The 15,998-nt window shown below is 39.6% G+C and overlaps 1 protein-coding gene across 2 annotated transcripts in view; it reads left to right on the top strand.

The window, feature by feature from the left end:
• The first annotated feature begins 226 nt into the window (after positions 1 to 226).
• The window catches only part of phc2a (polyhomeotic homolog 2a), a 25,564-nt gene continuing 9,792 nt past the window's right edge, over positions 227 to 15,998 (top strand). The window contains exons 1-5 of one of the 2 annotated variants that reach the window (XM_080899531.1): positions 227 to 528; positions 1,422 to 1,584; positions 9,971 to 10,049; positions 11,211 to 11,322; positions 11,751 to 11,877. In XM_080899531.1, the coding sequence (XP_080755657.1) occupies positions 1,447 to 1,584; positions 9,971 to 10,049; positions 11,211 to 11,322; positions 11,751 to 11,877 (456 nt within the window). In that variant the 5' untranslated portion in view covers positions 227 to 528; positions 1,422 to 1,446. Of the gene's footprint in view, positions 529 to 1,421; positions 1,585 to 6,736; positions 6,808 to 9,970; positions 10,050 to 11,210; positions 11,323 to 11,750; positions 11,878 to 15,998 lie in introns of those variants that run through there. The other variant, XM_080899532.1, reaches the window with a different exon arrangement.

Here is a 15,998-nt window from a genome sequence, read left to right as displayed (position 1 = left end):
TTATACATTTAAAATATATATATATATATATTTCTCATCTCACTCGAAAACATTTCTTTCGATTAGATGTAAAGAAAGAAGTTCATGTTTTCCGAAGAGATATATGGAAATTTGAGTTTAGATTCAGGAATCGAAGCGCACATATTTGCACAGCTCTTTTTCCTCTTGGTTGTGGCTTTTAATTTTGAAAGCGCTTGCCGGAAGTGCTTTATGTAACTTTATTTGGCTTGAGAAATGAACACACACTCCAAGTGTATAGTATTGTGTGCAGAAAGAAGGAGAATGGTGAAACATAGTGCGGTTATGGTAGGGTCGCTAACTTTCCGCGTCCTCGTGTAACGCGGTGGGCCCGCTGCCCGGTAAAGATTCCCGGGTCGGACTCCTTGTCGTTTTCACGGAGGGAGTGTAATCAGTATATGGAAGCGTTGTTTGGAGCCGTTGAACAAAGAGCTTTTCTTCCCTCTACTATTGTTACGGACTGGGACGGCTGGTATCCCTCCGATCCAGAGGCGGTCTCGAACCGTAAAAGTAAGTAAACTCATCTTTAATGTCTTTTTTTAAGGAGAAGAAAAGGTGCGTTTGAATGCGCTACTTTTATCCATTACGCAACCAGCAGGTCCAAGTGTCCGCCTGGCTAAACTGATTTGATTCAAAGCTAGCTGTAAGTTTACGCAACACTGCATATATATATATATATATGTATATATATATATATGTATATATATATATATATATATATATATATATATGTATTTACAGGTATATTTGGTTCACACGGGTCTTTCGCTTAAATGTAATGTGTGCTGTTTAAATTTGAGCCAAACTCCTTGTTTTGTTTTCGTTAGCGAGTTTGGAAAACTAACACTCTGCGTTCTCACCGTTCAAAGTCACACAACCTATAGTGTTAACGTTATCCAGATCACATGCATATATATGGCAGCGTGATTCCACGGTTCTTTCTTTCATTTTTTTTGGTGCTTATTAAATCGTGGGTTTCCACAGCAACCGCGCACGTACAACCCCACGTTAGCCTAACTGAGGTCCCCCTTTGTAAGAGTGACTCACGCCATTCTTAAATCTGGAAATTCAGATTCAGTTAAGGCACATATATACGCTCGAATCGGACCGGGACACAGTGGATCCTGTCTTTATATCAGCATGAGTTAAAACTCAGATTAGTGCAAGAAGTTGGCAAAAGAACCAAAGTTTACATGACTGAAAAAACAGCTGCTGTAAGGGATTCAGGATCCAAAAGTGTTGCTGAAAGATTAAAATTAACACTTTTCATAATCAGTGTTATATCAAGGCGGTGAGCTTTGCCAGAGACACTGAGTAACATTTAATTGTCTCTTCCAAATAATGTGAGACTTCGTCCACATGGCGAGCACTTGTTGAGTTTGTCATGTTGCTCCTGTTGACAGGTGAGGGGTGCCCTGTGCTCCAGTCATGACCTCTGGGAATGGGAACACTAACAGCACCCAAAACAATGGAGAGAGTAAACCTGCCCAGGCCATAGTCAAGTCTCACATCCTCACCCATCTCATAGAAGGCTTCGTTATCCAAGAGGGTGCAGAGCCTTTCCCTGTGAGTACCGGAGCTATGTATGTTTCTGTTAATGCAAATGTTTGTTGAGTGCATGAATACACAGCCTGAAAGTGACAACAGAAGATTAGATTTGATATATCTGACAGAATATAATGTTTTGTGTTGTGTTTGTCAGCTGTTCCTCTCAGACTTCAGGTTTCTAACAGTCTGAGTCCTAATCCTCAGAACCCTTTGCACAGTGTTTGGCTCTTTCTATCAAAAGACTTCTTATAGAAAAACAATATTGATTTTCTTTCATCCTCGTCTCTTTTCACCATTTTCAAGGAGAAACACTTGCGTGAAACTTCACCTTACACCGAATTATTTTTTGTTTGCAGGCCTGAGTGCTCCTCATCCTCCCTCTTTGGGATTTTTGAGCCACTACTTGAAATTTTCTTGGCAGAACTGACTTTATGTTTCTATATAGATTATAGTGCATTATGACATTATAATAATTGGCCTCACTTAGTAAATCTGTCCAATAATGTATAATGCAGTAAAATTCTTCATCCATCACTTATCCCAGCTGCCCTGAAGAAAAAATTAATTCATGATGATCCCAAAGACTGCAGTTACTAATGACCACTGATGACCTTAAACACATTTTTATAATTTAACATAGTCCATAATCTTGAGCTTGTGTAGCGTTCTGCGCTCTTCATGCAGAAACAACTCAACAAGAAGCAGTTTATATTCCAGAGTTGTGGTGTTCACAGTTCAGCTGTGGTTAAAAACTTAAGAATGATCAGGAGGTAGGGATGCAACGATACCAATTTTTGCAAACCGATACGATACCGATACTTGGATCTGAGTACTTGCTAGGGCTGCTCGATTATGGCAAAAATGATAATCACGATTATTTTCACTGAAATTGAGATCTCGATTATTTGACGATATTTATTTAACCCTTTAAGACCTACTATAGAACCAAGTCCGCCAGAGCTTATATTATTTTTTTACATGTTGTAGTGCCATTTGTGGGAGCATTTCAAGTTGCTATACATCAATACAACTGTTATAGCCCATATTTTAATGATATGTATGCATTAAGTCCACAGTAACTACATTAATTGCAAAAAAGTGCAATAAACAAAAAAAAATTGAAAATCGTTTTTGTTTTTTTTACATATATTTCTACTTGGAGAAGTTTAAGAGGTTTATCCCTCAAAACTTTAAATACAAAAAAGTTGCAAAAATAGTTTACAACAACAGGAAATTTATTTTGAGTGTCTTCATAGTTTTATTTTGGAGATACAGCAATTTTTATATACTGCAGGAAAAACGAAAAAACAATCCTATGATGCAAATTTGCAAAGAAAACAGCAGGTGCATCAAAATAAACTATTTCCAGTTCTAAGCATCCCAGAAACTATTCAGAAAAGTCAAACATGACCAGTATAGGCTTTTAAGGCCTACAAGTAAAAAACTACATTTCCGCAAAAATTACGCCACTTCCGGTTTCGGCCAGGAAATGGCGGACATGCGATAGTTCGCGCTGACGTCTTTTTCAATGTGGGAAGTGTTACGAACAGCTGATCGGATCGGCAAAGCGTGTTTCTGGAATATTATGTTTTTGTTCCTGCAAGCGCTTTTTATGCAATATTTGCAAAGCTTTATGTGGAAGGAAACCGTGACCGAGGACAAGCTGATGGCATAAGATGTAAGTACAACTCCTCTGGTTTCATATGCAAAAAAATTATTGCGCTAGCTTATGCGGTTCCGGTTCTACAGGGATTTAAAAATAGTTACACAAAACGGAGCGTGCTGCTCTGACCGGCTTTAAAGGGTTAACAATAACAATGTATTGAATAATGACTTTAAAAAATAATATAAAATAGTGTGCAACACCACTGAAGTTTTTTTTTTACCTCTCTTTTCAACCAACGGCAGTCACTCTCCTCTCCAAATAACTTCTGCTTAGCTTTCCGAGCTTCCCTCGGGTCCTCTTAATCAGCGGTCTCCAACCTTTTTTGCGTCACGGACCGGTTTATGCCCGACAATATTTTCACGGACCGGCCTTTAAGGTGTCGCGGATAAATGAGGGAGGGGCTAATAATCGGCTCAGTCATTTTTAATGATCGTTGAAAGCCCAGATCGTAATCGTGATTAAAATTCGATTAATTGAGCAGCCCTAGTACTTGCCGATACAGAGTACAAAAACCGATACTTCTACCACACACACACACACACACACACACACACACACACACACACACACACACACACACACACACACACACACACACACACACACACATTCAATGAATTGGAAGACAGGTTTTATTTTATTCTCTGCCAATAATAAATAATATCTTAATAAAAATGACCACAAAAAAATTTCAAGTGAAAAATAAGCACTTCTGTTAAATTATTGCAGAGTCTCCACATTGTAATTTAACAAAATATCACTGAACTATTGGCACTGTCTCGAGCTTTCGGAATAATAAATAAACACTTCTGTTTGGAATAAAATAAATACAAATTAGGTTTGAGAATAAAATAAACTTTTAAATTGTTGCAGAGTGTCCATATTGTAAACAAACAAACAAAATAACGAAAGTATTTGGCATTGATGAACGAACTCCCCATCTGCCCGTGGTCATCCAGAGCGATAAAATGAGTCAGAGCCTCTGTTATTTTAGCTGCCCGTGGATTTTCTCTTGAAATTTTTCATCGCTTTTCCAAAACCTGAGTTAAAGTTGGCTGTTCCGGTCCACACTGCTGACATTTTGTTTATCCTAGCTACAGCAGCCTCCAGTAGGGGTGCAACGATACACAAAATTCACGGTTCAGTTCGGTTCGATACTTTGGTGTCACGGTTCGATATTTTTTCGATACAAAAAAAATGTTCATGCCTTTTTAATTTGTCATTTATTAAAATTATAAATATATATTTTAACTCAAAAGTACAGTTTTTAAATTTAACCCTAACCCTTGTGCGTGTTTTTTATTTTGACAGTGAATGCGCACCTGCGGACCACTTATGTGCAGCCCTGGTTATTTAGCTCGTCATATTGCAGCCACAGAAATTCTTTTGTCCATGAAACCATAAAGCTGCACTTTCTTTTTGCCTTATAGTCTCATTTGTCATAACTTCTCCGTTTTGTGGTAAGCTTTTCTTTGGCTGTCACTTCTTCACCCTGACCTGTCTTATTTGGCTCAGCAGAACTAAAATATATATCCTGCTGCTTTTACACACTCACTCACATAAGCTCAGCGATCCTCTGTGTGATCAACCTCTCACAAGTTTAAGCTGCGGGAGATTTCACTTGTCATGTTTGCGTAGTAAGCTAACGATTAATAAGATGATGTCAGAGGAATTGGTGCACAAATTATCATCACTCACAGATCAGTGCTGTCGCTCTCTATACACAGTTCGCGTGTTTGCAAAGTGAAAGCAAAAAAACAAGCGCAAATTCAAACGCGATTTCAATATGTCACATATTGACAGTGGCTCACCGATGCCAATGACATAATTACCCAGCTACATTTCTGAAAGAATGCAAAAGCATTGACATATATTTTTCCTTCCTACAATAGCCCGACGGGCAGGGCAGAGATAGATTTTGGTAGCCCGACTGGAAAAATCGCTAGCTCCGGGACGTCGGGCTAGCGATTTTGCAAGCCCTGTATCTGATTGAGGAATCACTCATCTTTGGAAAAGAGAGTTTATTACAGAGAAATGTCTCTTTCCAAAATAAAAGCTATACTATCCGCTTCTTCTGGGCTATATTCTCAGCAGCATATTAAACATATCAGGTCCCCATAAGGAGAATCATGTGCTAACGGCTGTCTAAATGACTCGGGTAAAGTTTGTAGCATGCGTGCTTGTTGTTTTTGTCTGCTTCCACTTGTCTTTGCACTAGGATGATGTCGGCGTAAATGTGCAGTCATATTCGTTGTGTTCCCACTAGTGCTTTCAGCGTTAATCTCGTTGAAATGACCTTAACGCCACAACACGGCAAATCTCCGTTAACGAGCTACCCCTGATCGCGCCGTGCGTGGGGCTAGACGGCCAACACATTAACGAGCTAACTGCGCTAACACACTAGTTCCCACCCATGTAATTGAGCATTGCGTGGCACATCCAACATACTGTTTTACTTTAGTCCATGACGCGCTTACCTTCAGGGTCATACGTCACATGAAAACCAAAATAATTCCAAACGCCAGATCTGAATGAGGGTGGGGGAGGTTCAATTTGCCATGTTGCAAGGAGAGCTTAACTTCTGTCTTGCTAGCTTGCCCTGCGCTCTTCCTTCTGACGATGCTGTCTGTGTGGAGCGCTCAGTGGATCTGCGCTCGACAGTGCAGCCTAGGCGGAGTAGTCGAACGCAGATTCACTGAGCGCTCAACACAGACCGCATTGTCAGAAGGAAAGTTGATAAAATAAATTACAAATGTTGTATTGTTCGATACATATGCATACCGAACCGAAAGCACTGTATCGAACGGTTCAATATCGATACGAATATCGTTGCACCCCTAGCCTCCAGTTTCTCTTTTTTTTATTTTGAGCTGCCAGTCTGACTCGTCTAACCCTGTGCCTGTTTAGCGCGGGATGTCCCCCTAGTGGCCAATCCAAAAAACTACAACAAAAATGACAAGCCACCCTCTGATTAATGAAATGAGTTAGTATCGGTTCAATGTATCGGTTAACTTTTACGAGTATGAGTACACACACATTTTACAGTATCGGCCCCGATACCCGATACCAGTATCGGTATCGGTGCATCCCTATCAGGAGGTTATGGCATTAAATGCAAAACTACATGATCTGCTCCACTTTGTTTATTATGGCAGTTGTTTTCATGAATGGTCTGATAGTCTGTCGTCATGAATTATGGGATGGCGTCTCCCCCTATTTCATAAAGGATGGTCCAGTGACAGTCTTTTCACATAACGTGGCTACTCTGGTTCTGACGATCTGTGCTGATGGTTTTACAAACTCACTGTAGAAAGCTGGAGCGTGTGGCTCCACGTCCTCCCATTGTGCAAATGTGAAACCAGACTTTCCCGTCTGTGGGAGCTGTTACGTTGCACTTTTGGAGCCAGTGTCTGCGCAGTACTGACTTGAGGTGCAATCACTGCGTCGAACTCCCGCCCACACCGACTGGACGTGACCACGAACATGCCCCTCTGCTCTTTTAAGGTAGCCCAGCTGCTCCAGTTTGAGGGTATCTGCTGATGGGTTTACCGTTACTGACAGCTTGTTAAATTAAGGTAAATACAATCACGTCACTATGATTCAAAAGACTCACATCTTAACGTCTTATAGTTGTACACAACACCTGACATCACTCTGTAGCTCCTGGTGGTGATTTGTTTGCTAGATTAGCTGTTAGCGTATGCAGTGTGTTACTGGCTAGTTAGCAGTGCTACACACATTTTTGAAGGATTTATTACTCCTTAGTTTGTGTTGTCTTATTTTAAACAGAGGTGATGTCAGCAGAGTTGCTTTTAGAATTATCTGGACATTAAAAGTCATTCTTTGAGATTTTAACATAAGACTGAGGATGATATAGAATTGCAGATTTAAACAGTCTTAGATCCACTCACAGAGCACTCTGCTGACATGGAAACATTAAATAAAATGTTAGATCTAAAAATGCAGCAGAAGGTTTGATAGAAGTTTAATTTGTCCTTTTCATGTAATAACAGAGTCCACATTATTATGAACAGATAGTGAGGGAGACCAAGCTGGGTGTCCAGAGGTTTGGAAAAGCTTGTTTCCTTTCTGTCACCACAGCTGTCCTGTGCCAGATGTTCTGTTGACTCACTGAGAGACATCATTTCAGAAACATCAGGAGGACTGAAGCTTATCGCAGGGATCAGCCTGCTAGAACAGCCTGTTTCAGTTTAAGCGTTGTTTTCAATAAATTTAATGCTCAAAAAAGGTTTAGTGTTCCATGTTGAAGCAAAATATGATTTTTGCCATTTTTCAAGTGGTCTTAAAGTTTTGGACTGTGTATTATCCCCTCTGGTTACTCTGGAATGAATGGCTTTGAATGACTTTATGGCAAATAAGACTCTATTAGCAAAACACAATGTGAAAGAATTCCTTATTAAAGTGAATAAGTGAAGACCTTTGACTTTCATCAGGTTTTATTTAATGCTGTCAAAGAAAATCTCATGTTCTCTTTATGCAGTTGAATATATTCAGTGTTTAAAGCAGAAACTGTGCAGGTCTGAGATCAGCAGCTTTCCTAAACACTGTTTATGCTCCTATATAATGACTCCAGTTACATGGATGTTTAATCTCTTTGACTTTTTGAAGTTTAGTCCAATGTAATGTGGGTAGTTACCATTAAGAGTGGACATATAAGAATATTTATCTGTTGTCACTGGGCAGGGTGAGGAATCCTAGGTCAGCATCTGTTACTCTATAGACAAAATAATCATCACAAACTGTCAAATGTGAAGTTTATCCCTAAAATATGTGGAGACAGAAACATGCAGCTGTTTACAGATATTTATTTAACAGCTCTGCAGAGGAAAAGGAGAACAGTTCAGCCTGTAATGTAACAGTAATGTTGGTGACTGGGCAGCGCGATGACTTTTGGACCTCGGTGTAACAGCATCAAGTTAGAAGTTAGAATCAAACTTATGGGAGAGGGTAGCCCTCAAACACGTAATGAGAACGACCAATAACAGCTGAAACCATCTTTGGGTAAAACTTATCTGAGAAAATGTGTTTTTGTTTAGTTTTACCACAGTCCCATCTGCTTTATGGCCTGTGCTGCAGCTAGACACCAGGGGGCAGTAGAGATGGCTCCAGGTGTTTTCTACATTCATTGGTCTGAATGAGTAATGTCACATTAACAAGATGAGGATTGTGCACGCCCCTGCCCAGTGTCTTAAGTTTCTGCCTTATTACTGTTTTGGAGAATGCTGTGTGTGTGTGTGTGTGTGTGTGTGTGTGTGTGTGTGTGTGTGTGTGTGTGTGTGTGTGTGTGTGTGTGTGTGTGTGTGTGCACACATTACAGTGAGGTAATTTAATGTGATGTAGGCACAGTAAAAATGCTAAAATTTTATCAGCATTTCAAAAACCAAACATGAGCACACTGTGCATGTGTGTGCAAAAGTTCAAGGCCTTAACTTTATACAAAGTCTGTTTGGGCTGAGCAAGTGAAGTAAGGTTCAGTGACTGAGGGGAAAATGAAATTTGTGCTCTTTGAGCACTTTGCCTGGGCTGAGCCACCTGACTGCTCAGTGGTAGCCTGTATCACCATGTTCAGTTTCATGCTCCTCCAAAAGTACAACAAACTGCATGTAAATCAGTGCCTTTGTTACAACATCAACAGCATGGTTCATTTTAAACACCTATTTGCACAACGCCTCCTGGTGTATAACACAATGCAAAAATACCAGTTAAAATTCTGGGTTTGATTCAGTCACTTTAACTCCTCCTCAGAGGCTTGATATTTTTCCCAACCATAAAAAACGACTCAAAAAACACTAAAGATAAAAAGCCTGAAATTTTCACTGTTTTTTGTTTGGTTTCTTACCATCTAAATTGTTAATTAGTATAAGCAATGTGAGCGACACAGAAAAACCATGAAGGTCCTGGGTTCGAATCAGCTATCTGGGGCCTTTCTGTGGGGAGTTTACATGTTCTCCCCTTGTCTGCGTGGGGTTCCCTGCAGGTACTCTGGTACTCGTTCTTCCTCCCACAATCCAGAGACATGTAGTTGGTGGGATTAGGTTAAAGTGATGATTCTAAATTGCCCATAGGTATGAATGTAAGTGCAAACTAATGTCTGTCTCTCTGTGTTAACCTGCAACATGACCTGTGTAGGCGGTACCCTGTGTTTTGCCACATGGAAGCTGGGATAGGCTGAAAAGGAGAAAAATATTTTTGTTTTGTTTTATTTATTTTTTGCCAACACAAATAAAATCTTACTCTCACAGCAACTTTAATAAGTGCTTTTATTTATTTAGATTACTTCCTTCTTCTGTTGCTCTGTCTAAGCAGATTTCTGTAATTCTATAATTCAAACCAACGGCATGTTTGTTAAACCGTTTCCTAACAAGACCGTTGGAAGAAGCCTCAGCATTAATATGCTGTTTATCTTTATTAAAAGACTATGTATAACAGGCTTTTAAGTCATGTTTTTAACCACAGTCTTCTTAAAAAGCTTTTGTTTTTGCTAATTATAGAATTATTCCTAAATAGTTCTAGGATGACGTCAGTTCTGCCTCCATAACCCACCGGCTGATCGCTGTAAGATTTAAGAGAGACACAAGGCCTTTTATTTCCCACTAGGACAAGAGTGATTATAGGTCATACTATTAAGAAAGTTTCATTCATGTACATGCTTATGAATGATTTCATCCAACAGTATTTAATAAGCATGAGTGCACTGATATGTTTTTGTGTCTGCAGGTGGAACGTCCATCTTTCTCAATAGAGAATCTAAGAAGATATACACCAGATTCAAAGATGGACAGCCTGTCAACAAAGGGTTTGTCAAATTTAAACGTTTCTCTTTCTCAGAATATGGGTTTGGTTTGGGCACGCTTGTCCCTGTAAATCAGTCCAAAGCTGTACTGAGTGGTTGTCTTTATTCCTCAGATTCCTTGTAGACTTTCAAAATCAGTGCCCAGGACTATGAAGCTGTTTTTGTGGCTCTTGGTGGCCCGACACTTTACTAAGACAAGCTATAAAATTAATTTATAACTTTTTAGAAATGCATTTCTCTGGATTTTTATAGTTATTGTTCTGTCTCTCACTGTTCAAATCAACTCAAATTGTAGACTAGAGGTAGATTTCTTTATTTAGTGGGCAAACTTACAAAATCAGCTGGTGTTCAAATATTTTTTTCCCTGACTGTAGATTGTACCAACATCAATTTGTGTCCCACTGTTTTCCAACTGTCAGTAGGCTTTTGGATGGCCCTTTGTAATAAATGTATAAATGAAAATCATTACTGTGCCTCAGCATATTTGACCCGTCCAACACTTCTTCCCCAGCTGGGTTTGTGACAAAGATTTGATTGACTACAGAGCTTCAGAATACACAGTAAGCTGTAGTCAGTACCACCCACACCTTCATCCTTGCTCAGTTATATGCAAGATTGAGGAGATTTCCAGCATTTCTTTTCTGAGGGTGCATGTAGAGGTAGAAGGTGTAGGACAGCATCATGTTGAAGATGCTTAAAAGCATAAGAGCAAGCAGGGACGCTTGTTTTGCATCACTTTTGAATGGGCTCTGAACAGGAACGTTTTACAGAATGATGCCATATGCATTTTCATGGAAGGACGGTATCATCAAAAGCTCCCTAAGTTGGAACAGTTTGTTAGTCCAGTCTGATCTGTCACTACCACAGGGATTGGTCGAAGGGTTTTGAAAGTAGCAAAGTGACCTCAGCTGCACATATAAACGTGTTTTGGCTGCTCAGTGAGACTAAAAAAGTGCCATTAAATTTCATTCAGCATTTATTTTGTGTAAGAAAGCAGTCAGGAATACTGGGCATAAAGGGAGTTGTGTAGAACTCTAGAGTTGTGTTAGCCCCTTGTTTTGGTTAACAGCTTTGGTGTTGGTGCTGCTGGATGCAGTTCTTTTTACTGGATGTTCAACAGTTTCAGCGTGATGATCACAAAGATTGTGTTGACTGTTCCCTCAGAGGTAAAGGGCCAGCAGGAGCCCATGCTGACCTGTGAATTATGCGGCAGGGTGGATTTTGCCTACATCTTCAAAAGATCTAAGAGGTTCTGTTCTACGGTCTGCGCTAAACGGTAAGATCATTGTCTTCATTTTCACAGTTCACTGTGGTTCACTGCCTTAATATTGTCTTCGAGCTGATACATCATTAGTCGACATTTAGGAGAATATGACTGAGGAAGCTACTTGAGTGTTTGGTCCAGACTTTGCCTGTGACCTCAGTGTCACATGTTTCTCTCCCGTGTGCAGTGACTTGCTGTGTGCTATAGTTCCAGCTATTTTAAAATATTTTAGGGTCTTTACCTTAGAATATAAAGCACCTTGAGGTGGCTACTGTTGTGAACTGGCACTATAGAAATAAAATGGAACTGAATACAAAGAACACTTCTACTGAGAATGACAAAGGAATAATTTAATTCACAACACACCAGACGTAAACATCTAGTTCAGATTTGTGAATGATGCACAGATTTTGAACTTGCCTTGTTTGCTATCCTTGTAGTTACAATGTGGGATGCACAAAGCGAATGGGTCTGTTCCCGAACCGCAAAACCACCCTGGAGAACATGAAGAAGCAAAAAGCTGTGAATGGAAACCACAAAAACACCATCATAGACTCTAAAAAGAAGGTGAGACAGTCAGGACTATTTACCCTAATGAAGTGAAGGATAACCGAGAGTGGTTTGCAAAGATGGTGGTGGTTGGTGCTTTGAACCCCGGCTGCTCCCGTCTGCATGTGGCTAACATTGTAACGTTAGTAAGATGCTGAACCCAAGTTACTCCCAGTGCATCCATCAGACTGTAAATGTTACATAGAAGTGCAGAGCGTGTGTGGGTTTGCTGTGTCTCTCAGTACGGTCTCAACAGCATAGAGGAGGTTTCAGTACTCTAGCAGAGCTGAACACGGCCATAGAAGCTCTTTAAGCTGTCAGCGGGACTGGTATCTGCTCCTTTGTGTAAGAAGGAACAGGATAAGCACTGCCCAAACCAGAGAGTGGATATCTCTGACCAAACAATCAGAAACGAGCTTCATCAGGATGGCCTGAGGGCACGAGTCCTTCAGTGGCCTTGTGCTTCCTGCAGTTTCTGAAGGATGAAGAACTGAAATGTTTGAAGGTTGCCATGTTGCCACCATCCTGGAGGTCCAGACTGGCTCTTAGTCCATATTCTTGTGCCTTCCCAGTGTCATCAGCATGGACCCTACCACTAACAAGGGTGTTCAAAACACAAACAACCAAAACATAAATAAACACGAGGCTAAGAAGAATTCTGGATTCTGCTGGTAAAAAAAATGGGTACCAAACTTTTGAATATGGTTATATATATATGTATATATATATATATGTATATATATATATATATATGTATATATATGTATATATATATATATATATATATATATATATATATATATATATATATATATATATATATATATATATATATATATATATATATATATATGTATATATATATATATGTATGTATACGTATATATATATGTATGTATACGTATATATATATATGTATGTATACGTATATATATATATATGTGTATGTGTATATGTATATATATGTGTATATATGTGTATATGTATATATTAGGGGTGCAACGATATTCGTATCGATATTGAACCGTTCGATACAGTGCTTTCGGTTCGGTACGCATATGTATCGAACAATACAACATTTGTAATTTATTTTATCAACTTTCCTTCTGACGATGCTGTCTGTGTTGAGCGCTCAGTGAATCTGCGTTCGACTACTCCGCCTAGGCTGCACTGTCGAGCGCAGATCCACTGAGCGCTCAACACAGACAGCATAGTCAGGAGGAAGAGCGCAGGACAAGCTAGCGAGACAGAAGTTAAGCTCTCCTTGCAAGATGGACCTCCCCCACCCTCATTCAGATCTGGCGTTTGGAATTATTTTGGTTTTCATGTGACGTATGACCCTGAAGGTAAGCGAGTCATGGACTAAAGTAAAACAGTATGTTGGATGTGCCATGCAATGCTTAATTACATTGGTGTGAACTAGTGTGTTAGCGCAGTTAGCTCGTTAACGTGTTGGCCGTCTAGCCCCATGCACGGGGCGATCGGCGGTAGCTCGTTAACGGAGATTTGCCGTGTTGTGGCGTTAAGGTCATTTCAATGAGATTAACCTGAAAGCACTAGTGGGAACACAACGAATATAACTGCACATTTACGCCGACATCATCCTAGTGCAAAGACAAAAACAACAAGCATGCTACTAACTTTAGCCGAGTCATTTAGACAGCTGTTAGCACATGATTCTCCTTATGCTGCTGAGAATATAGCCCAGAAGAAGCGGATAGTATAGCTTTTATTTTGGAAAGAGACATTTCTCTGTAATAAACTCTCTTTTCCAAAGATGAGTGATTCCTCAATCAGATACAGGGCTTGCAAAATCGCTAGCCCGACGTCCCGGAGCTAGCGATCTTTCCAGTCGGGCTACAAAAATCTCTCTGCCCTGCCCGTCGGGCTATTGTAGGAAAAATATATGTCAATGCTTTTGCATTCTTTCAGAAATGTAGCTGGGTAATTATGTCATTGGCATCAGTGAGCCACTGTCAATATGTGACATATTGAAGTCGCGTTTGAATTTGCGCTTGTTTTTTTGCTTTCACTTTGCAATCATGCGAACTGTGTATAGAGAGCGACAGCACTGATCTGTGAGTGATGATAATTTGTGCACCAATTCCTCTGACGTCGTCTTATTAATCGTTAGCTTATATGCAAACATGACAAGTGAAATCTCCCGCAGCTTAAACATGTGAGAGGTTGATCGCGCAGAGAATCGCTGAGCTTATGTGAGTGCGTGTGTAAAAGCAGCACGATATATATTTTAGTTCTGCTGAGCCAAATAAGACAGGTCAGGGTGAAGAAGTGACAGCCAAAGAAAAGCTTACCACAAAACGGAGAAGTTATGACAAATCAGACTATAAGGCAAAAAGAAAGTGCAGCTTTATGGTTTCATGGACAAAAGAATTTCTGTGGCTGCAATATGATGAGCTAAATAACCAGGGCTGCACATAAGTGGTCCGCAGGTGCGCATTCGCTGTCAAAATAAAAAACACGCACAAGGGTTAGGGTTAAATTTAAAAACTGTACTTTTGAGTTAAAATATATATTTATAATTTTAATAAATGACAAATTAAAAAGGCATGAACATTTTTTTGTATCGAAAAAATATCGAACCGTGACACCAAAGTATCGAACCGAACCGAACCGTGAATTTTGTGTATCGTTGCACCCCTAATAAATATATATATATATATATATATATATATATATATATATATATATATATATTTATTTATATTTATATATATTTATATTTATATATATATATATATATATATATATATATATATATATATATACACACATACATATATATTAGGGGTGCAACGATACACAAAATTCACGGTTCGGTTCGATACTTTGGTGTCACGGTTCGATATTTTTTCGATACAAAAAAAATGTTCATGCCTTTTTAATTTGTCATTTATTAAAATTATAAATATATATTTTAACTCAAAAGTACAGTTTTTAAATTTAACCCTAACCCTTGTGCGTGTTTTTTATTTTGACAGCGAATGCGCACCTGCGGACCACTTATGTGCAGCCCTGGTTATTTAGCTCGTCATATCGCAGCCACAGAAATTCTTTTGTCCATGAAACCATAAAGCTGCACTTTCTTTTTGCCTTATAGTCTCATTTGTCATAACTTCTCCGTTTTGTGGTAAGCTTTTCTTTGGCTGTCACTTCTTCACCCTGACCTGTCTTATTTGGCTCAGCAGAACTAAAATATATATCGTGCTGCTTTTACACGCGCACTCACATAAGCTCAGCGATTCTCTGCGCGATCAACCTCTCACATGTTTAAGCTGCGGGAGATTTCACTTGTCATGTTTGCATAGTAAGCTAACGATTAATAAGACGATGTCAGAGGAATTGGTGCACAAATTATCATCACTCACAGATCAGTGCTGTCGCTCTCTATACACAGTTCGCATGATTGCAAAGTGAAAGCAAAAAAACAAGCGCAAATTCAAACGCGACTTCAATATGTCACATATTGACAGTGGCTCACCGATGCCAATGACATAATTACCCAGCTACATTTCTGAAAGAATGCAAAAGCATTGACATATATTTTTCCTTCCTACAATAGCCCGACGGGCAGGGAAGAGATAGATTTTGGTAGCCCGACTGAAAAAATCGCTAGCCCCAGGACGTCGGGCTAGCGATATTGCGAGCCCTGTATCTGATTGAGGAATCACTCATCTTTGGAAAAGAGAGTTTATTACAGAGAAATGGCTCTTTCCAAAATAAAAGCTATACTATCCGCTTCTTCTGGGCTATATTCTCAGCAGCATAAGGAGAATCATGTGCTAACAGCTGTCTAAATGACTCGGCTAAAGTTAGTAGCATGCTTGTTGTTTTTGTCTTTGCACTAGGATGATGTCGGCGTAAATGTGCAGTCATATTCGTTGTGTTCCCACTAGTGCTTTCAGGTTGATCTCGTTGAAATGACCTTAACGCCACAACACGGCAAATCTCCATTAACGAGCTACCGCCGATCGCCCCGTGCATGGGGCTAGACGGCCAACACGTTAACGAGCTAACTGCGCTAACACACTAGTTCCCACCCATGTAATTGAGCATTGCATGGCACATCCAACATACTGTTTTACTTTAGTTCATGACTCGCTTACCTTCAGGGTCAT

Source organism: Rhamphochromis sp. 'chilingali' (genome assembly GCF_963969265.1).
Source record: "Rhamphochromis sp. 'chilingali' genome assembly, chromosome: 12".
Taxonomy (NCBI): Eukaryota; Metazoa; Chordata; class Actinopteri; order Cichliformes; family Cichlidae; genus Rhamphochromis; species Rhamphochromis sp. 'chilingali'.
This window is presented reverse-complemented; position numbering and strand designations above follow the sequence as displayed.